Below are 21782 nucleotides of genomic sequence, written 5' to 3'. Positions count from 1 at the left end.
ATACTCCATCAGACCCCGTTTCTAGAACCATAACATATCCACTTCCTGTTCTTTTACTCCCTAATTTTACTCCCTAATTTTACTCCCAAATCATACCACATTCCTAAATCATACCACATTCCTAAACCACACCACATTCCTAAATGTCTGAACTCAGCAACGATAACAGCATCGCCACTGAATTGGCCGACGGTGGCGTGCCTGCTTTCAGACCACGTTTCTTATCTCTCACCGGCGAAATCACCAGAGCAGTGGTCATTCCAAGTATCTCCCCAGTCTCTCCGGATACCACCGCTGCTTCTAGTGACACTGACATGATCCCTGTTGACGGGACGTCTGAACGGAGAGAGTCAGATGTGAGCTTGATTGATATCTAAAACAATCCGAATCTAACCAGTCGGCAAGGAGGACATTCCCTAGAGCTGAAGTGAATCGTGCTATACGTCCTATCTTAGTATGGTAAGCCTGATTACCTAGTTCATGATGATTCTGGTCCCATAAGAGCACTCTGCCGTGCGAAATCTGGCGTGATATCTTCCTATTCTAGAAGGTAGTTTATCGATCATGATATGGGGTGGCTATTAGTTACGATACAGCAGCAGTCATGGATGGGGAGTCATAATACTTTGGGATTTTAGGTGAATATTTATATGTTAACTATGGTAAATAAATGTAAAATTACATTACGTTATAACCGGGACGTGCGCATAACTTAGATTTGCAGGCAGTCCCACGTACGACAGCGAACTAGAATGTTGACGCGTTTGTCCAAGCTAGTAACACGCGTGGTTAATCTTTCGTCGATAGCTTTAGCCTATAGATTCCATAATCCAAGGACAAAGTTTATTAATTGTTATCTAAACATTATTATTCACTCTGGGTTTGGACAGCCGCCAAAACATTGGCCAACTCCAGGATCATCAAACTTTTGTTACAAACATCAACTATTTCGGCATGTGCCCCATCTTCACCTACCTTCGTCTCTTCAGCATCAGATGTGGCCTCCAAGGTGTGCTGGGTCATTTTTCTGACCCGTATCTTTTCCAAACTATTAACACATTCCTCGCCTTCATCCTGCTCCTCACTCACCTCGTCGAGGGTAACGGCTGGCTTGGAGCCGGGTCCATCCAAAAATGCCACACTTCGGTGTTTTGCCTGCCTCGACGCTTTCTTAATCTCCTGAGTGTTCAATAAACTTTCAAAATTCCGGGTCAACTGCAATCTCAATTCGTTTGGTGTCAATGAGTTGTTTCCCTCTTCGCCGTTGACGTTATTAACGTCGTGTATTATCACGCTCGTCTCAGCGTTAGAAAACTGCTGAAGAGTTTCAGGTACAGGCTCCCTCCCAGGATTCGCATCGGATGGCATTACAGTATGGCTATGGGGAAAGGTTCGCAAGACGGGAGAATCATTTCCAGAGAATATCCCATCGCTGGGAGTGATGTTCAAGTAATTGTCGTCGTAGGAAATCATTCGAGGGTGATGGGTTGGGGCAGGGCTCAGTTCTTCAAACACTGTCAAAAGACTCACTTGTAGCCCAGTGCTGAGACGCTTATACTTCTTCGTACTCTGGAGAGTTTGACTGGCAGGATGGGCTTGGTCAGGATGAGCCGAGCTATCCTCAAAGGAACTCTTACCGGCGCGCAGCGGTGAGGCTAAATACTGCAGGCTCCCTCTAGCCGCAGAAGATGACCCATGATCCGCATTACTGGTTGTCACCGGAGAATTCAAAACAGAAAAGTCCTTAAAGGCCTGTGGTGGCAAGGAGAATCGCTTCTTCATATTTGCACGCGACAATACACTTACGGATGACGAGTGGCCCATCGTGTTAGTAGAAAACGATCTTAGGCCGGATATTTGATTCTGTTTATTCCTTAATCGGATTTGATTTTGTCTTTGTTGTTCAGAATCCAACATTCGCAACTCGTATAGTCCCTTCTGGTAATGGTCAATTGCGGAGTTCAACTCCAAACCAATATTTTCTAAGATGTGAATCTTCTCCGAAAGGGCTCCGCCCGAGTCTGCCGGCAAATCTCTGGAACTAGGGCTCTCTCCCTCTGATTCTCTGTTGTATAACTGCAAGAACATTAGGTTGCTGCTAATTTGGTCCACCTTGTAACTCAATTTGGCAATGTGGGAGGCATCTGTTGTGGGTCTCCCATGAATTCCGCCAATACTGTTAAAGCTGACGGAAGATCGATTGGAGTTGGATGGTGTGGAAGTATCGATAAGGTGCGGGGGGGAGAGGGTCACTTCTCCCCCACTTGAAGAAAATGCAGGTGTCTTCTGATGGGTGCCGTGTCTATCGGTAACGTCTTGCAAAACTTGGTTGTACAACTTCAAATCGTTTACGGAGTCGAGCAAAACGGCACGTATCAAGGCGATTTTGGAACCAGTGTCCAAGAACCTCTTCGATGAGGCTGGAACTTTGAAGATCTCCCAGAATTTGGAGAGGAAAAAGTTGTACTGGGGCGGCTCGTTCAAAGTTAACAATTCGCAGATGAAGAATTTGCGGACCTGGTTCAACTGGTTGATCAAAACAGTCAACTTGACAGATTGGCTCGGATGCGTAGCGCCATTTCTCTGGTCATTGGCATTTTCTGAATGCAAGGAAAATGTTCGTAAACGTAATGACTGTCTGTTGGTAGCGGTGGATTTGGCAGGCTGCAAAGCAGCATCGTAACTGGTATCATTGCTAAAAGAACTGATTTCCTCAGCTTGGATGGGGTGGTTCGTGGCCATCGTCGAGAGCAATACAAGCTCTATATTCTCCAAGTTGTAAATCTCGCAGTATCGCTCCAAGATTTCACCGTTTAAAAACGGTAAGAGAAGTTTAATATTCTTGTGGAATCTCCCTATGATTAATTCCACAACCGAAGTCATGAGCGCATTCAATTCCAGGAGTGTCGTCGGATTCGGCGGAGGAAGAATAGAGGCGCGAATATCCCCGTCGCGACCGCGCTGCAAGCTCCGATAAACCTCAGACTCTTTGATAATGGAAAGACTCTTTCCTAATAGCTTGTTAAGGGTGAAGTTTCCCCCAAGAAAGGGCTGTAGTGTTTGCAAGATGGCGGATTTTTGGACAGCAGATTTCACGTGCCGATTCTTAAAATGGATCACGCAGGAAAGAAGGACGATAGATGCAACGAGGTTCTGAACTCGCGGTGACGGCTTCTCAGTATTAAAGGGTATAATTAGTGACGCATCCGCGCCTTTGGGTTTGGATCTCGTGTAACGGGCCAATAAGAGATTCATAGTCACCACATGGTACGGGCCAAACTTGGTCCAGGGCTTGAGCCTATAGCGCTGCTTCAGGGGAATAATGGCTCCGTAGATCGAAGCTACTTTTAGCGGCTCCTTTCCCTCGTCCCTGGCACTCTCTCTGCTCAACTGTAATAGGAGTTCATCATTCTTCAGTATCACAATCGAGTCGTCGAGCAAGTTCGAAACAATCAAACTATACTTTAACTTGTCAAAAAGCTCTCCATCCAGATTCTGGTTTAATAGTATTAGTCTTTTCACGCGGTCCCACAATGCAGTCAACTTGTGGAGGTCAGTGGCGTCGTTGTCTAGTGCCACGCCCCACGGTTCTGCGGCGTGGTCCAGGGGGTAGAGAAAAAAATTGGATTCAAAGGCTGGGTTCAGAGGCAGCGCACTGGGGTACTCTTCGTGCAATACGAGAGTATCTAGCCCAAGGGGTGGCCGAACTAGGTGCATCATGTGGTCAGACCGGGTGGAGACAGACGTGGTTCTGGAGGAGTTTCGCCTGTGGACAAACGGAGGTACTCGTGGCTGGGGGAAGGGGTTATGTAGGCTCGAGAAACTGCTGCTGGCGGGGGTCAACAATTCTTCGTCGTCGAGATCGTCAATACCCCAGTCAGTGACGATCCGGGCTCTGGTAGTGTTAGGAGACGTGGATAGATCGGAAACCATCCGCTTGAAAGATGTGGGAGCCACATTAGGCGACGTTCGAGACTTGTCTGCGGCTGTGGAAGGAGGATTAAACCGGTTTGATATATTGTTTAGGTTATCAAGAAAGGTTTTCATCTTCGTAGGCTAGTCGTCGGCATAGTACTGTGGTCAAGCAAGAGGAACAAGGAACTCTGTCCAGAATCCAATACCAGTATAGGAGGTCAATTGAATACTGAGTTATGGAACTAAGAGAAATAAAATGGGGCTTTTGGGGGAAGCTACAGTGTTGGATGCTGTGTCCCTGACCAGGCAAGGTTGTTATTATGAATTTCCCGGTCGTCTGTACCGGTACATGTGCATACGTAAATATTTTGGGATAGCGGCAGTTTTGGCTCGTAACCTCGCAGCACCTCTATCGTGCCTGACATCTGCGCTTGGGGATCAATGGATATTGCAGCATGTGAAAGCACCAGGGCCACTAGTACACCTACACAAAATCATATCACGCGCTGAAAGCGAGGGTAGTTACACTTTTGACGATTAAATTTCCCAGATTAAATGCGACTGGTGGAGAGCTAATACCTCCCGGTGGGGGCAGTATTCAGGAAGGCCGGTTTCGGCCGCTCACATTTCCCCGTATAATGTATATGCATTTACGTTTCCAGTGTTTAAGGTTTGGGTTAGCACGTTTGGGAGGTTTAGCCCGCCTAAAACAGACGGCCAGTCCTTGGATAACACATAGTTGGCCATGTCATTCACCGATATTCAATCGGACGTCTCTGCTTAAAAAATGACGGGGTATTTTGCTGTTCAATTTTCCGTTCGTGCCCCTTTCAAGTCTCTACTGCATTAATATAAGTCATGAATAAAGCTATAAAATGTTCGTCCCTTACAACTTGGAGCCCATGTTGACGTGTACAGCCTTGGCCTGGGTGTAGATAGTCAACCCGTACTCACCCAATTCTCTGCCAACACCACTCATCTTGACACCACCGAACGGAACGTGGATATCAGAGTCGTTGGAGGAGTTGATCCAGACCATACCGGCCTCCAAATCACTGGCAAATCTGTGCGCTTTAGCGATGTCCTGGGTGAAAACAGCCGAGCCCAACCCGTACTGTGTCTGATTAGCGTACTTGAGGCCCTCTTCGTAGGTCTTGAATCTACCACAGGCAACCACCGGACCAAAGATCTCCTCGTTGGCGATTCTCATGTCTGGAGAAATGTCTGCGAAAATGGTTGGCTCGATAAAGTAACCCTTGGTCAGCGAGGCTGGAGTCTTACCACCAGACAAAAGCTTGGCGCCTTCCTTCTTACCAATTTCAATGTACGACAAAATCTTCTCGTACTGTGGCTGGGAAATTTGAGGACCCACGACGTGAGTGTCGTTAAATGGGCACCCTTGCTTGCTGGTGTACTCCTCTTCCACATGCGCCTTAAACGCCTGTAAGAACTTGTCGTACGCACCGTCCTGGATGTAGATTCTGGAGGTGGCAGTACAGATCTGGCCCTGGTTGCTCATGATACCAATAGCAGCCCATTTAGCAGCCTGGTCCAAGTCAGCATCGTCAAAGATAACCAAAGCAGACTTACCACCACATTCCAAGGTGACAGCCTTCATATTCTTGGACGCCAATTGCTGGATGACCTGCCCAGTCGCGGTAGAACCGGTGAAAGCGATTTTATCAACGCCTTCGTGCGAGGCCAAGCGGGCACCAGCATCCTTACCGAACCCCGAAAGGATATTCACCACACCAGGTGGGAAACCGGCTTCCTTGATCAAGTTGGCGAGCCATAACATGGATAATGGTGTGATTTCAGAAGTCTTCAAGACTACACAGTTACCTGCAGCTAAAGCTGGCCCAAGCTTCCACGCAGCCATGGCAAGAGGGTAGTTCCACGGGATGATTTGCCCGCAAACACCGTATGGTTCATGGAGGGTGTAAGCAAACTTATCTTTGCCCAACGGGATAGACTTCCCAGTGACCTTATCGGCCCAGCCACCAAAGTAGCGCATACAGTTGGCACTTTCTTCCACATCGAAGATGGCATTGGTGGCCTTTGGCTTACCCGAATCGTGAGCTTCAATACCCGCCAATTCGTCGGCGTGCTTTTCCATCAACTCGGCTAACTTGAACAACAACTTGCCTCTCTGAACCCCACCAGTCTCCTTCCAGACGGTGTTGTAAGCCTCGCGAGCAGCCTTGACGGCAACGTCGACGTCTTCCTCGTAGGCCCGATAGACAGCAGCGATTGGCTCTTCGGTAGCCGGACAAATACTTTCAAACTTCTCCCCCTTGATAGATTTGACAAACTCGTTGTTGATAAACAACCCTGTTGGTTGTGTGTAGGTGGAGCCATCTGGCAATTTGACTTGGACGGATAAGGACATGATGAAAGTATTAATTTAAGTGGAAGAAGAAATATAAGTTACAAGTCTGTATTTCCTATAAGTACGTGGGAGGCTGCTTTATATAAGAATTGGGAAACGGAAATTATTATTGCGCTTGAATCTCCCGCCGCAACCGTAAACACTAACCTATCTCTGCCCAGCCTGGTATCCGTTTGAAAAATATTCTCGAGACGACCATTGGATGATATCCTGCATCCACCCGGCGCTTATCTGCTAAAATGACCCTTAACGGGAAGCCCCAAGAGGCCACCCGCCAGCAAATTCCGCTCCCTTTTTGCGGGGAATCCTACAAATAATTTTTCAGGTTGTAGCCGCCGGCAGCTGGCCTGATCTGGAAGTACTACGCGGTGACCTGCGGTGCGGCGCTTGCTTGATCCGGGTAATGCATCCTGGGATCCCGCTGGGAGTCTGCGCTCCTCATTGAGTATACTTCCAAGGGTGTTTTTTCACTAAACAGCTGGGGATAAAAGCTTAGGTAAGGGTAAGCATTCAGTATGTATATATATAGGTATATCTACCGTGTTTCCAGCTTGGGTGCTAGTCTGGGCACAGTATAAGTGGGCACTGATAAGTGGGCACAGGTGTTGGAGTACAGGCTCGGTATAGAAGAGCCTATCTCTATATATTTGCGGTTGAACAAATATGTATATATGGTGTTCCGGTAGGGTGATTTTATATTTGAAATCACTGTAATATAATTTTATTACTGGCGAGGCAAAAATTATCTAAACTTCATGCTTAAATATGTATGGTATAATTATCTGCGACTGAGTGAATACAAATATACATATAGGAAATATTATTTATGTCACTATCATTCTTACAATATGGATTTATTTCTATATGTAGGTGTGTTCCAAAGTGTGCATATATACATATACTTAGACACATACTTTAACTCATACGCACTGCTAGAATCCTCATCAAACATGCTCACGTCATTTTATACAATCAAAGGTCCAGCTACTATCCGATGTAAGATGGTACAATACGATAATGTAGCTATGGCCAGATTAGTATGCAGGTAAAAGCATTGACGAAAACTAGTTGTAATTGTATATCTTGTATACATATACGTCCTGCATATACAGCCTGCATATTAACATAAGCCCAAGATCCTGCGTAAGCAGTTTTTTCACGACACAGTTGCCTTTTCACTCCACTTTCTACAACGGCTATGATTGTATTTCGTTTCCTGCTTTAGGAACTAGCCAATTATCTCACGCCACATACTGGCTTTGTTTCTCCTCGGTTACCATGCCCCGCTCTTCTGTCGCTCTGGCTGACGTATCCACAACCGTGCTACAAAAGCTATTGAACACAAAATGCTTATTAGTGGCCTCAATATTGTTGAGAATTGGCTTTTTCGCGTTCGGGCTATACCAGGATGCTACGATGGAGGTGAAGTACACTGATATTGACTACCTTGTGTTTTCAGATGCTGCCAAATACATTCACCAGGGCTTGTCCCCGTACCTCCGAGAAACATACCGCTACACCCCGCTTCTTGCTTGGATGTTGGTGCCAAATGTCTCACTTTTTCGTTCCTGGGGTAAAATAATCTTCATTTTGTGTGACCTAGTTACTGGAATCCTTATCCTCATGGTCCTCAAACTTTATGGAAACATCCCAGAGAGAAAAAGGATTATTTTGGCGTCGATCTGGCTATTGAACCCGGTGGTTATTACTATCAGCACCAGAGGCAGCTCTGAAAGTGTTCTTTCTGTGTTGGTTATGCTTTTTGTGTACTATTTGTTAAAGGGGGACGTTGTTCTCAGCGGTATCTTTGTCGGTATATCTGTCCACTTCAAGATTTATCCCTTGATCTATATCCCCTCGGCCCTTCTAGTTTTTCACAAAGCCCCAGCGTGGTACAATCATCCCTTGTTGAATTTGATCAACACCGACAGGGTGAAGTTTACCTTGGCTTCTGCAGCGTCGTTTTTGGGCTTGACTGGCCTCATGTATCATATCTATGGCTACGACTTTTTGTATAGCTCGTACTTGTACCATTTGGTGCGTATTGACCACAGACACAACTTTTCGGTTTTCAACACGTTGCTTTACTTCAACTCAGCCATTGTCCAACATACTACCAGCATCCTTAGCATCGAAAAATTGGCATTCATTCCCCAATTGTTCGTGTCAGGGGTGTTAATTCCGCTTATTTTCGCCCAGGACGACTTCGTCTCATGTTTATTCCTTCAAACATTTGCCTTTGTCACTTTCAACAAAGTCATAACTTCCCAGTACTTTATTTGGTTTTTGATCTTCTTGCCGGTTTTCCTTAGGAACTCTCAGCTTTTATCCACCTCCCGGATCAAAGGAATCGCCTGCTTATTGTTGTGGGTGGTTGGCCAGATGTTGTGGCTTTACAACGCTTACAATTTAGAATTTTTGGGCCAAAGCACCTTCTACCCTGGCTTGATGTTTAGTTCGGCTTTTTTCTTCCTCGTCAATATTTGGATGTTGGGAATTTTTGCGGACGATTTATGTGTCACTACACAGGGCTCCCTTGGGATGAAGGGAAAATAGTAGACAATTGGCTAAAAATAGGCAAAATCAACAAAAAAAGTTAAAGAGCTTAGCCAGAAATTGCAAAATATTAGATCAACTACATTACCATCCTTTGGGGTTGCCAGAATAAGTAATTTGATATTTCATTCCTTCACCTGATAAGCACGCTTACATAAGCACATACAAAATTTGGTGACATGCAGATGAGAAAACTTTCGACCTACATATAATTTTGCATGTATTTGAGCCCTAAGACGAGATTTGGATGACCATTCCACACCTTTTACCGCAAGCTTTTGTTGCCTCCACATGTCAAACATAGAATTTTACTCGGCTGAAGGTCTCCGAATGGATGGCCGTCGTTGGAACGAGCTTCGTCGATTCGAATGCCGCACAAACACTCATCCGTCTTCCAGTGATGGCTCCTCCTATGTTGAACAGGGTAACAGTAAGGTCATCTGTCTTGTTAACGGTCCGATGGAGCCAGAAAACCGTTCTCAGTTATCTACACAAAAAGCTACTCTCGAAGTAAACTTGAACATTGCATCTTTTAGTACCACGGAGAGAAAGAAGAGGCTGAAGAGCGAGAAGCGTACCCAAGAACTCATCACCACTTTAGAGAGAACTTTCGAACAAGCCATCGTCACCAAGATCTACCCAAGAACCCTCATCTCGATTAACATCCATGTCTTGTCCCAGGATGGTGGCTTATTGGCCTCTTGCACCAACGCTGTCACCTTGGCCTTGATTGACGCCGGGATCGCCATGTACGATTACATCTCCGCCGTCTCCGCCGGTTTATTCGATACAACTCCGTTATTAGATTTGAATGCATTAGAAGAAAACGTTATGAGTACTTTGACTGTCGGTATTGTGGGTAAGAGTGAGAAGTTGGCATTGTTGTTGCTCGAAGACAAGGTACCGTTGGACCGTTTGGAGAGCATCTTGGCTATTTCCATTGCGGGTAGTCACAGAATCAGAGACATAATGGACAAGGAAGTCCGGAGACACGGTAAGGTCAGGTTATCCAAGTCATCCAGCTGAGTGTATAGCTGAACAATTGTACTTTTAGACGATTATAGGATTACCACCTTGTAAAATATATTATTTCACTAATCTATAAGTTCTGTAGCCAGATATTTCAACCACCTCAAGATGGATACCGTTTAACACAATACTTTTTAAGCAGGGCAGCTTGATCAAGTCCTGGAGAGACTCATGAAATGGTACCAAACAGAGCGATACAATGGTAGTGAAAATATCCTGATACTTTGGTCTTTTACTGCCCGGTACATATTTCGAGATCCGGAAGATGTGCTTGTACGCATCCACATATTCACGAGTAGCATCGTCTTGGGTTGGATAGTTCTCAATATCTAACATTGGGAGGGTGGAGGCAGCTCCGTTCATCTTTCGCATAGCGGCTTGAAAGTCTTCGAGCACGCTTAAAACCATCGAGGTTATCGTGTAGTCGACATCAGAAACAGATGCATCTTTAATCCAGCCCCGCAAATTACGCTGGGACATGCTTAGGAAATGTGCCTCTAAGGATTTCCAGAGTTGAATGGGAGCGTCTGAGGTCTTACTGTTGTACTTGTACAATGAGGTGAGTTTCCAGCCCTGGAAGCCAGGCAAAATGAACCGTTCCAAGAAGTCATTGACGATCAATGTTTCAAGGTTGGGGAATCCGAGAAGGTCAAACTCATCTACTGTGGTAGAGATTCTATCTTGAGGCACTACACCAATCATAAAATCATTGTCTTCTTCAAAGGTGGTCTGGAGGGATGAGCGGGGATTTTCACTGGCTGATAGATCAAGGTAGACATATTTCAAACATCTACGATTAGCTTCTATAGCCGCTTTGATTGACACCCATAAACGGCTCAGTGTCCTTGGTACAGTCCGGCTATCCAACCGTAAAGCAAACCTTTCTAGACGATGAAAGTGTACAAGATCGACCATAAACCTTTCGATGCAGGGGCAGGAAGCGTACTGGCATCCAACATATAGATCTAGCTCTTTAAGGGAGTCACGACACACTGTTTCACTCAACAAACCGCGTAAGGGATAGGTCTCTTCTTGTAATTCTGCCTGGAAGAGATCTGCTACGGGATTGAAACCGCCGTGGAAATGATTGAGAACCAACCTATGCACTGTAACCTGTCTACTGGGGCTTAAAGACGTGAGGGCATCGAGTATTTCGAGTCCAATTTTGGGCTGAGAGTAGATCTCTAGGGAGTTAAACCGAGGAGAGTCCAAGTGAAGATTGCGCATGAGATCTGGACACAGCTTCAATTTCGAGATCTCAGAAGGTAAGAACAAGTCCAATTTCAAGTCCTTTCTCCCCTCTTGCACAGCATTCTTCATGAATTCGCATAAACTATCCCATCTGTAGTGGACCATTAAACCAGGAAAGGCCTTTCCAACGACGTCATAGAGCACCATCTTGTCTCTGTTGGTGTAATCCAGAGAACTAGACGATCCATGCCACCGGAAAGACTTCAAGTGCACCATATGCTTTCCCCAGGTGGATATCATTCGAGAGAGATACAACCGCACACGTACGCTCATGCAGTTGAGTATCTCGAATCTTTCAATGTATCCTAATAAATGCAACCGGGGTTGGAGTGTGAGCAAAAAAAGCTCAAATTGATCCTTAACTTGAAGCTTGCCGGGGCTCTCACTGACTTTCACCAAACTCCAATCATACTCTGTGCCTGTGGAGTACTTCTGGTCGACTACCAAAATGTTCTGGTATATTCTTGGCGTCACCAACTTGTTTAATGGGCGGCAGGTTTGCGCAAACGAGGCCCGATCGCTGCCGTTGAGTGAATCACATATGCAATTTATAGTTTCCGGAGGTAATAGGATAAGAGAGCGAGGAGGTAGTTCCATTGGGTTGAGATTAGACGGGAAAGTGTTCTGATAGGGTGTCCATTATACTGACGGGTAAACAGGCGTTTTAGGCTTGAAAGTGTGGAGATTTGAGAAAACCAGATATCAACAGTTTTTTTAGAATGAGTGCTGACCGTAACAGAAGGTTGATATTAACCTGCATTTAATGTTTTTCATACGGCATGACAAGCCACTATAATAATCTGCCATTGGAAGCTGGTATGGCGCAGCGGTAGCGCAGCAGATTGCAAATCTGTTGGTCCTTAGTTCAATCCTGAGTACTAGCTTTCATTTTTAACTTTTTAGTCAGTTTTTTCCTTACAAGGTCGCCTTCTGAGACCCTCCAACGGAAGGGAAGTAAATTAATTTACTACCGTTCAGTCCTGGGAATATTATCCCCAAGACTGTCAATGGGACTCCCAGATCTTACTAAAAACTACGCTTGTGTCCAGCATTGCACGTATATCTACACGCCATCATCCAGCCTAACAGATTTACAACCCAAGAAAGGTTAGTTGGAGAAATATCACGCTACACAAATTCTATTATTCCTATGACCACTTTTAGCTTCAAACTATTTTAGTGATGACTTAAAAATCTCAATGGCTTAACGCGTTTCGCGCGTTGTTTTTCTCCACGTAGACAATACAGGGGGCGAGTGCCGCAGGAAAACAGTGTTCCTAAGATAAGAACATACGCCGGCTTGCACTTAATCAACTATACGTCACTCTTACATTTGCATACACCATGCCAGCAGATAAGTCCACGGCGCCTCCTACCAGCCAGCCTTTGTCCACCCCCGCGTCAGCTCGAATCTTGGATGACGGGGAGATGATGGTTATTGCTTCGACGCCTATGAAGTCCCCGCACAACAAGGTGTTGCCCCCATTGGAAGGAAATTTGAGTATTCCCAAGAAAAGAAGGGGCTTGGGTACCCCAGGGTCCAAAGGTAGCTACCTAAATACGTCCCCGTTGTTGTCGCCGGATACGTCAAGTGGCAATGACCAAAACGTCACCCCGCGTGGCTCCACCCCGCTGAAGCAAAACCGGAGATCTGTCTCCACTCCGATTTTCAACCGCCCCTCTGCTGGGAAGCCCACCAGGGTAGTTTCTATCCATACTACCCCAATTCCCGAGTTAACCCCTCCTGGGTCTAACTCTCTTCTACTCGATACGGATTTGCCCGACTCCCTCACGTCGTCTACTCCTTCCAGATCCTTCTCATCGCCACTACTCTATAAGAAAATCTTTACGTCCAAAGATGGGCTATCTCCTTCACCCTCCGCGACCCCACTACTTGGTTTTGAGGACCAGTCTCCGTCCAGAAGAGCGTTGAAGAGAAAAAACGTTAACGATATAGCGGAAGCAGACACCAGCGGAAATAGCACTGGAAATGACAGTTCGGTCCACGCCAAACTTGTCGCCAAGAAGGAGTTGAAAGACTTGCGGAGATCTGAGGCTTTCCTAGATGTAGAAATCAAGAAATATGAGGACCAGATCGGGCTTATCACAAGGGCCAACAGGTACCTTGCTAGCCACAAGACGTCTGAGGAACCCTCTTCCCCCATCAGGAGCGTGGACGCGCTGATTGAAAAATGGCGCAGTGTTGGCCAGCAGGCGGCGTCGTATTTGTTGAACTCTGCCCTGGTGAAGGTGTCCAATATGGGTGGGTACCAAGAGTACCGCAAGCGCCAGGCTGACAGAACCACCCGCCAGCTTGTTTCCCAGTTTGAGGATGAGATGGCTGGCAAGTACGAGGGGTTTATTGAGCTGGAGGAGTACAAGGAAATGTCAGCGTTGGACAAGAAGGAGCTTGACGAGCGGTACAACGAATACAAGCGGAAATCCGAAGTCAAGACTGAAGGCCACGGAAAGAAGCAGAAGACGGAGGAGGAGGGCAATGCCATCACCATGAAGCAACTCTTTAGAGAATTGAACGTCGAGTATGCGTTATTCTTCGATGATTAGGGAAAGCTTGAAAAATCTCTCATGGAGAGTATTAATACCATTTTTATTCTTCCCAGAAGCTCTAATTACATTATTATACAATATAGAATTCTGTCTTGTAGGGCGATACACGTAGAAATTGACAAGGGCCTTAAGGCGTGTGCTTGAAATTAGACTCAAGAAATTGGCTACGAGTTAAGGCGAGCCCGAGATGATGAAATGTTCCGTCAGGATGGCTGGGGAAACGGAGTACGTTATGATCAATATAGAGACGTGTCACCGCGTGAAATCTGCGTCGCGTGGTTCTACGCGCCTCCTCCAATGCATGACGTAACCCACCGCTTGGCAAAAACCAAAGTTCTAGAACTTTTTCGGACTGTGCACGTACCAGGGCCTAGCGTGTTTTCGCCGAACCAGAGTCGTATCCATTATCTCTTCCCGCTAGAGCATACCTCCCAAAAAGATCTAGCTATTTGATTGGATCAGGGTGTAATATTTCGCGCGGAATCCTGAAGAAAAATCGCTTAAAATATTAGTCTACCTGGTATGCATTCGTTTTAGGCCTAATGCACAGAGGGAAAATCGCGCGAAAAGCAATATCGATACCGATTCTACCTTCGGTGCATTCAGCCCCGTAAGGGATTGGGTAGATTCTCATTCCACCCAGGACGACAGCGACAATGCAGTTCTGTAGCTAAGCGAGACGCTTAGATCTAGCGTAACGGGCTAACCTCTAGTGGGCTAGCAACCGAATCACAGTTTACGATCGGGAAAATCTCTATCGACCAGGAGGGCATCTGTTTGGTGCAGGTCATGGTACGTACGGTTGTGGGTTAGTCAGTATTCTAGCCCCATCGCCCGGCTAAAAACAGTACTAGTAGCTAGCCATTTTGTCAGTAAATGGCTAATATCGATTTATGATGAATTATTGTGACAATTAGAGGATTAACGGTTTGTCTTGACAGCGCTTGGATGTCCTGTATGCGAGTGATCATGCGTGGGGAGGTGGAATTCGTATAATGTTCTGGACCGGTCTTTTCCTTTTTTCTTAGCGTATCTTGATCCAAAAAGGCTACTGACCCACACACATGCGCTAAATATAAAGTGCATGCATTATGTTCTATCCCGATCGGGGAAGCCTCCGAGAACCTTTCCAATCGAACTAGACTTTGGTGGTGCTCTACGCCATATACCGGAGTGCAGCTTTATACGATGGCAAGCTTGCGTCTATATCATTCCCTATTAATTTATTTATAGCACAGCCTCCAAAATTCACCAGGCAACAAGTGGTGGAGACCTTAACGCAAATACGCCGTTGAGTCCAGAATCTTCGGATCACCAGGGAGGCATCCTGTAGGCATTTATTACACGACTGCTGAGGATTTTTACCGCACAGCATAAGGCCCTGATCCTTCTCCCCTGGCACGTCTGAGGCTTTAGCCAAAAACGTATCCTCTAGTTATATATATTTGTCCCGATCCGCATTTTAGGATCAACCGATCTACACTTGTGAAAGTGCTCCATACACACTTTTCGTCCTTTCTATTTGCATCTTTACAAAGAGCTCCACGCATCTACTGTAACTGAAACCCTACAATGCATTTCAGCGTCTTGCGAGCCTTCTTGTTGTTACTCTTGGCTCATCTTGCCCTTGCTAAGACCATACCACTAGAAGAGCTTTTGTACAACTCCAAAAATGTGTGCACGCATCTTGAACAATCGTTCCTCTCCGCCATCCACAATATGAGCGCTGTCACGGCTCAGGGTGATCGTATGCCGCTTGACGACTTCAGGGTAGACTTATACTTGTCTCTCGTATCTCCTGAGGGTGCAACTGAAGATCTCCAATACCAAATTGATTACATCATCCAGTTTTCCAACCAGTCTCTTCAACGCGGTTTGGCCCTTGTAGCCAACCGCAAATTGCTCACCTCTTCTACGGGGCAATTCTACGCGTCTGGTGGCGAGCACTTCAAATTTGTTTTCCCGACAAACCAACTCTGCAACTTCATCCGAGGCATCTATATCACCTTCGAATTCCAGGACGATCCTTTCAGCGAGGGCTACGTCTTGTCTCACAACTGCGACCCTGGAAGCTTGGCCTTTAGCTACGGGAAGCACTGCTTGAAGATTGATTTTGAGAGTCACCCCGTAATGAACTTGGAAACCTGTATCGCTCCTTCCACCGACTCTGTTATCCGCCGTGGCGGCAGCGCCAACAAGTTGGTCAGCTCCTGCTGCAAGAAGTACATTAATTCGCAATACGAAGGACATGACTCCAAGTGTTACACGCGGCACACCTTGAACAAGATTAATAACACCAGTATTGACTTGAACATAGGAGTGCTTCTACTCCTCACTGCTGTCGGCTTCATCCTTTTCCGAGTCTTTTTGCGCTTGCGCATCTACTACTTGGCATCTTCCAGCACATACAAAAAGATCAAAGATGATGCCTGATTAATGCTTCCCCCCTTTTTTTTGATATATCTTCACTACCTTCTGTTTATACTATTCCTGGCATTTATACATTCCTTCACTTCTCCTGCCGCTTGTGGCAGCATTTTGGTTCTTTTCCCCCGGTTCAATTCAATTCGTTAAATAATGATTCAGAAATTAAAGTAATGTGATATTGATGGTGGACCGGTCTAGTGACGGGATATTTTTGAACTAGTCGGCGTAACCAAAGTGGACGTTTATAATGACATACCAATCAAATATGACTTGTATTTAGAAACAGGAGTACTATTGAATGTTTTTCCAACACCAGAATTACGGCGCAAATATTTCCTTCTCACAAAGCATAGGGCTTTTCAGCAAGATTCACTACCAGAAAGCCCTTGTACCTTGTGGAGTCCCCAGAAAATAATCGATAACAGCATATAAAACCAACTTACAGTCAACTCACAGGGCTTACAATCGGTTTAGCACACACCAGAGCATGTCTATTTATCGGTAAAAACTTCATAGATCCCTCAGATGTATAAACCACTCCATTGGAGCTGTTTAGGTACTTAAACCCGAAATTTGATGATATGCTTGATAATACAAATAATGTGATGCACCCTTCATCCCGACTCGGAGTCATCATCCACGTCCAACGCGTCCTCATCCATATCCAGCGCATCCTCATCCATATCCAACGCATCCTCATCCATGTCCAACGCATCCTCATCTACCTGCTGGCTTTCCCAACTCAAAGTATTAACATGAGCGTAGTCGCCGCCGGTAATCGTTCTGAACAACGTCAATCTTTCATCGTGGGTCATCTTCTTAATGTCTCTCTTGGAGAGCGTTGACTCTGGGACCGAAGGGGAATGACCGATGGACTGCCCCACACGAACCAACGTCTCGATACTCTGGGAGCTATTCTGAACGAGATCAAGGTCAAACTGGAAGTATTTCGGTTCAAACAACGTCAAAATGGTGGACCCACCAAACTTGAAGTACCCAATTTCGTCACCCTTCTTCACCGTCTGGCCTTCAGAAACGGTAAACACGCTCGAGCCCACCATCATCGCACCGATGGCAATGTAAAGAACGGTGCTAAAGTCCTTGGTATGTATCGGTACCAAACATCGGACATTCTCCCCAAACACATCCAACTCTGATCTGATGGCCATGGGATTCACGGTGTAGTAGTCCCCTGAGATTTCCTTAATTTCGCCAATGACACCCTCCACCGGGGAGTGGAAGCGGTGGTAGTCCTGGGGGGCCAAACGGAAGATCCCAATGGCGCAGTTCTGAAGTTTCAGCAAGAGCTCGGGGAAGTGCCCTGCCATCAACTTTTCGACCGAAAAGTTGCGCCCTTTGATCCAGATTTCGGTAGCAGCAGAGATGGAATCGAATGTGCACGAGCGACAATCAGCAGGGGATACCACGATTCGCGGCTCCTCTGGGGATGTCACGGGCCTCGCACCCGGCTTCAAAGCACGGTAGAAAAACTCATTGAACGTAGCGTAGGCTTCTGGGTCCTGGTTTAAGCAGTCGGTGAGGTCCAACTTATGGAACTTGATGAACGAACTGATATCCTTGGCTGAGTTTAGACTGTCGAATTTTGCCCCCTGCTTAATGCTGAGTGACTTGAGCGACCGTCTGACCCTCTTCGTATCGGCCTTGTCGAACTTATTGTACAAGAGCCGGATCCCCAAGCGCACGTACATCGACATCTTCTCCTCCAAGATGATCCCAGTGGCTCGGTCTTGCACTAAAATATTTCCTGAGTTCTTTCCCCCGAGAACATACTTTCCATAGGTGAGCTTGATTAGTGCTTTGGAGTACCACTTCCGAGTGGCCTGATTCACCGACGCGTAGCGCGAAAAGAGAAGCTTGTCGACAATGCTCCAGTCTTTGGAGGCACAGATTGCCACGTGAGTCACGATGTCCATGTCTGCCGACTGCGCCATCCGTGCTTTCCCACACACAGGGCACTTGTCGATGTTGATGATGTGGTTCTCACTCTTAAGCCCCGCGTATACCAATTCCTCCAAGCTATCAACAATCTCCTCAAAGCCCAAGGTGTCCCCATTAGGCAAGCTCTTGCCGTGCTTTGCATAGAAGGATTCAATCGTCTCGTCACTCAAGGTGGACCCGATGCTTTCCAAGAAAACCGTCAACTCCATAAAGTCAAAATGCCCGTCCTTGTTCATGTCGTATTGTGCCAAGAGTTTCATCCAGAATTGCCGCCTTAACTCATCGTAGTGGAGGAACCGTGTGCGAACCTTCAACTCCGGGCGGTATTTTTCCGCGTACTTGGCTTGCTTCAACTCAAGCTTCAATGCTAGCGTTTTGAAGTGGGCCGTGTCCACCGACTGGTGCGTGATTGTCTTCTTCTTCAAAACCGTTGACTTTCTGAAGGAAACGTGGGTGGAATCGTCAATCACAGATACCTTGTCACTTGTTGGTCTAGAATTCTCACTCAGATCCGACGGAATCTCCACCAAGTCGTTAAGGGGAACCGTGATGACCCCCACATCGTCGTGAAACGAGAACCGGTCTTTATCGAGCACACTAAAGGTCACATCATAGTCACGCTCTGAGAGCATGATTTCAAACGCCAACCTCTCATTGAAGATGGGATTCAACGTGTGGTTTCGCCAGGACGTTCGAAACGTCTTTTTACCGAAAGATACAACTACAAACGGATCCATATCAAACCGCAAGCTCGCAGAGGTCGACTTGAGCGGCGGAAGATCCGTACACAGCAAGATTTCCACAAACACAACCCCCAAAACGTTGCGGGTCTTGAACAATTCGTAGTTCCGGGCCTTTGCTCTTTGAAACTTGGCAAGCCGTTTCGTCTTTCCAGACGCCACCGCCAAGGTAGAGCCATGATTACGGGACAGGGGACAATCACTCAACTCGGCGGTGCTAGTCGCATCGGAACTGACATAAGAGCTCATATCTGTGCCGTCGTCAAACGGAAGGAGTAACAGTGCGGATACCGGCCTGTATTCAAACGTGGGCGAGCCATCCGAAGAGGGCTTGGGGTCCAAAATATCAACTTCCCCTTCATCTTCGCTGTAAAAACCCTGTGAATCTGGCAACGCCGTCACGCCAGTGGTGTTTCTGCGCCATTTCTCTAAAAGTTCTAAGACCAGGGCATCGGAGACTTTCAACTTAGACACTTCCAGGGTGGTTTCTGGCACTGAGATGCGGATGTCAGACACATCCAAGGACTGGGTACGTTTCTTAGATATCGCGAGCCCGAAGGCCAACTCCACGTGGCCTGGAACAAATGAGTGTTGGTACTTTGAGGCGTGTAATTTGTACCATCTGGCGGGAGAAACAGTCTCTCTATCTTCAAACAACTCACTGACATTCAAGCGTAGTTCACCCAAGTAGTTGCTGGTTATTCTATGAGCATCCCAAACCATGAGCTTCACAACTTGCGAGCCGAAGTCGTCCAAGGGTAAGGATAACGTATCGCCCCATTGTGGAGAGACAGTGTTATTTGCGCGGCAGGTAGACTGGCTGGTTCCGTTAATGCTTGCTATCAATTTGGGGTGGCAGTTCTTTGCGCTTTCAGTAAGGTTTTTGGCCTGGAGTGCCTCAATCTCCAACCAGAGAGTGGGGGGTGTAGCCTTGGATCTTCCGAGAAATTTCATTGCAAAACTAAGGAGCTTCGGATGTTTGGATTTAGGTAAATTGAAATTACTTTATGCAAAAAATAGATCTAAGTAATCGTATAGAACTACCCGTGAAGCTCGTCGAGCAACGTCACACAACCAGAGCCTGTAGGGGTTGGATGACGTAGAGCCAGTTGATGTATCCTGTATATAGTACATTTACCCCTACGACGGGAGGTACTTATACGGTAAAGCGATAAGATACGAGATACCGGAAGAGACAAACCGTCAACGAAGTAAAATTTCGAGAAACGGTATAGGTTAGATATTCTGACCACTGGCTTTAAATTATATGGTTTAAAGAGGGTTCCTAAAGAGAGTGCAACTCAATGTAACGTATTCTAAAGATTAATGGACAAGGTGTTTTATGTATGACAACTTAACCAAGGGTAAAAAAGGTTCTGCTTCCGTGCTAATAAACCTAGTTTTCTGAGAATGGGAGCTGTCAAGAAACACTACTTTGGCAGATTGTGAGTATACACTTGTTAGACCTATAGAGACGCAAATATATTCACGTGACTTGAAGCGGGTGCATTATCCACTGAATCCTGCTCACCAGCGGGAAGGGCGGGCCATTATTGGTGTTCTCCTAGAATTACGAGAGCTAGCTATTTTAATATATTTTATGAAATTTTAAATTCATCATTAAACCTAAAAGCGATCTAGATAGACAGCTGAAAGTGTATGGTCTAGTCCTTTTATTTACTAGGTTTAACGACCAGTCGTCATCACTGTGAGCAAACATACCCTATAATCACGTGCCCAAATTAACTGCAGCGGGGCTACCGTGTCCGGGGTGAAAAATCATCCTTGAGGTGAGGACGTTACTTCCATCATATCCACCTCAATTCATACAATACTACCCTAGAATGCCAGCCACCGTGTACTCCTACGCAGAATCGCAAGACGTCGCCGACTCCCTTGCAAAATACATTTTGGATATCCAGACGAGAGCTTTGGCGATCGCACCCACCTTTAAGATTGCCATCTCGGGGGGCTCTTTGGGCAAGGTATTGAAGAAGGGGTTAATTGACAATGAAGCCATGGCACGGCAGATACAATGGGCCAAGTGGGAAGTCTCCTTCAGTGACGAGAGACTCGTGGCGTTGGACCACGAAGACTCTAACTACGGGTTGTTCAACGAAATGGTACTCTCTGCCTTGAAGGCTAAGAGTATCACCGCCCCTAAGGTTTACACTATCGATGAATCCTTGTTGAAGGGAGAAAATGGCCAGGTTTCTGAGGGTACCGAGGCTGCTGACAGCCAGATCGCTGAGCAGTATGCGCTGCAGTTGCCAGCCTCCTTTGACTTGGTATTGTTAGGCTGCGGTCCAGACGGCCATACCTGCTCCCTCTTCCCAGGCCACGCCTTGTTGAACGAGAGAAGCGTCAAAATTGCGAATATCAGCGACTCTCCAAAGCCACCTCCAAGAAGAATCACCTTCACCTTCCCAGTGTTGGAAGCTGCCAAGAACATCGCTTTTGTCGCCGAGGGCGCTGGCAAGGCCGGGATCTTGGGTGAGATTTTTGGTGCAAAAGACAGCGGTTTGCCTTCTGAGCAGGTCAACAAAATCCAGGTTCCAGTTTCGTGGTTTGTGGGCGACTCAGCCGTCGCTGGCGTCCCGGTTCTCACCTCCAAGTACTAAACGGTCTTGGAAAATAGCTAAAAACCGAGGAAATATAGCACTGGTTGTAAGTGGAGTAAAAGACCGAGGTCAAAGAAATGCGGTCTGTTTGACAAGAACGGATAACACCATTAGAAGGGTGATGTGAATATCGAGGAATTAGGAGGAATATGGATATAATTCATACAGTCGTTATCAAGGTTAACTAGCTATTCACCATGAGGATGTAGACAACCCCGTAGCACCTAGAAGCATGTTCCTAATCGATATGTTCTAGTACGCAGCATATAGACTTTCTATCAGAAGCCAAGCCTGCATAAGAGTTATATACGCAAACTTCCATCAAAT

The 21782-nt window shown here is 46.4% G+C and overlaps 11 protein-coding genes and 1 non-coding gene across 12 annotated transcripts; 8 read left to right on the top strand and 4 right to left on the bottom strand.

Annotated features, from left to right (window-relative positions):
• The first annotated feature begins 80 nt into the window (after positions 1 to 80).
• BABINDRAFT_160829 (uncharacterized protein) lies at positions 81 to 686 on the top strand. Its single transcript, XM_019128482.1, has one exon. It carries the CDS (start codon positions 144 to 146, stop codon positions 375 to 377), a length of 234 nt encoding a protein of 77 aa, XP_018985894.1. The 5' UTR covers positions 81 to 143; the 3' UTR covers positions 378 to 686.
• A 68-nt stretch (positions 687 to 754) lies between these two features.
• On the bottom strand, positions 755 to 4216 carry BABINDRAFT_160828 (uncharacterized protein). The gene has a single exon (XM_019128481.1). The coding sequence runs from the start codon at positions 4045 to 4047 to the stop codon at positions 868 to 870; it is 3180 nt and encodes a 1059-aa protein (XP_018985893.1). The 5' UTR covers positions 4048 to 4216; the 3' UTR covers positions 755 to 867.
• Positions 4217 to 4801: 585 nt separating this feature from the next.
• Positions 4802 to 6304, bottom strand: BABINDRAFT_34633 (uncharacterized protein; the record flags this gene model as incomplete). The annotated part of the gene is made up of 1 exon (XM_019131683.1): positions 4802 to 6304. One exon carries the CDS (start codon positions 6302 to 6304, stop codon positions 4802 to 4804), a length of 1503 nt encoding a protein of 500 aa, XP_018985892.1.
• Positions 6305 to 7510: 1206 nt separating this feature from the next.
• BABINDRAFT_160827 (glycosylphosphatidylinositol-alpha 1,4 mannosyltransferase I) lies at positions 7511 to 8988 on the top strand. The gene has a single exon (XM_019128480.1). It carries the CDS (start codon positions 7583 to 7585, stop codon positions 8858 to 8860), a length of 1278 nt encoding a protein of 425 aa, XP_018985891.1. The 5' UTR covers positions 7511 to 7582; the 3' UTR covers positions 8861 to 8988.
• Positions 8989 to 9121: 133 nt separating this feature from the next.
• BABINDRAFT_160826 (exosome non-catalytic core subunit) lies at positions 9122 to 9947 on the top strand. The gene has a single exon (XM_019128479.1). It carries the CDS (start codon positions 9152 to 9154, stop codon positions 9884 to 9886), a length of 735 nt encoding a protein of 244 aa, XP_018985890.1. The 5' UTR covers positions 9122 to 9151; the 3' UTR covers positions 9887 to 9947.
• BABINDRAFT_160825 (uncharacterized protein) lies at positions 9928 to 11847 on the bottom strand. Its single transcript, XM_019128478.1, has one exon. The coding sequence runs from the start codon at positions 11735 to 11737 to the stop codon at positions 9947 to 9949; it is 1791 nt and encodes a 596-aa protein (XP_018985889.1). The 5' UTR covers positions 11738 to 11847; the 3' UTR covers positions 9928 to 9946.
• Positions 11848 to 11952: 105 nt separating this feature from the next.
• Positions 11953 to 12024, top strand: BABINDRAFT_t163. Its single transcript has one exon. It is a non-coding gene; the product is annotated as a tRNA-Cys (tRNA).
• A 233-nt stretch (positions 12025 to 12257) lies between these two features.
• On the top strand, positions 12258 to 13787 carry BABINDRAFT_12707 (uncharacterized protein). The gene has a single exon (XM_019126998.1). The coding sequence runs from the start codon at positions 12485 to 12487 to the stop codon at positions 13703 to 13705; it is 1221 nt and encodes a 406-aa protein (XP_018985888.1). The 5' UTR covers positions 12258 to 12484; the 3' UTR covers positions 13706 to 13787.
• BABINDRAFT_124886 (uncharacterized protein) lies at positions 13777 to 14214 on the top strand. Its single transcript, XM_019126976.1, has one exon. The coding sequence runs from the start codon at positions 13904 to 13906 to the stop codon at positions 14159 to 14161; it is 258 nt and encodes an 85-aa protein (XP_018985887.1). The 5' UTR covers positions 13777 to 13903; the 3' UTR covers positions 14162 to 14214.
• Positions 14215 to 14940: 726 nt separating this feature from the next.
• Positions 14941 to 16439, top strand: BABINDRAFT_160823 (uncharacterized protein). The gene has a single exon (XM_019128477.1). It carries the CDS (start codon positions 15281 to 15283, stop codon positions 16139 to 16141), a length of 861 nt encoding a protein of 286 aa, XP_018985886.1. The 5' UTR covers positions 14941 to 15280; the 3' UTR covers positions 16142 to 16439.
• Positions 16410 to 19900, bottom strand: PSD2 (phosphatidylserine decarboxylase 2). The gene has a single exon (XM_019128476.1). It carries the CDS (start codon positions 19786 to 19788, stop codon positions 16750 to 16752), a length of 3039 nt encoding a protein of 1012 aa, XP_018985885.1. The 5' UTR covers positions 19789 to 19900; the 3' UTR covers positions 16410 to 16749.
• Positions 19901 to 20547: 647 nt separating this feature from the next.
• SOL3 (6-phosphogluconolactonase) lies at positions 20548 to 21597 on the top strand. The gene has a single exon (XM_019128475.1). It carries the CDS (start codon positions 20679 to 20681, stop codon positions 21453 to 21455), a length of 777 nt encoding a protein of 258 aa, XP_018985884.1. The 5' UTR covers positions 20548 to 20678; the 3' UTR covers positions 21456 to 21597.
• Positions 21598 to 21782: the final 185 nt, after the last annotated feature.

The sequence above is a fragment of the Babjeviella inositovora genome (assembly GCF_001661335.1).
Source record: "Babjeviella inositovora NRRL Y-12698 unplaced genomic scaffold BABINscaffold_4, whole genome shotgun sequence".
NCBI lineage: Eukaryota > Fungi > Ascomycota > Pichiomycetes > Serinales > Babjeviella > Babjeviella inositovora.
The sequence above is the reverse complement of the archived record's forward strand: the minus strand, read 5'-3'. Positions and strand labels throughout refer to the sequence as shown.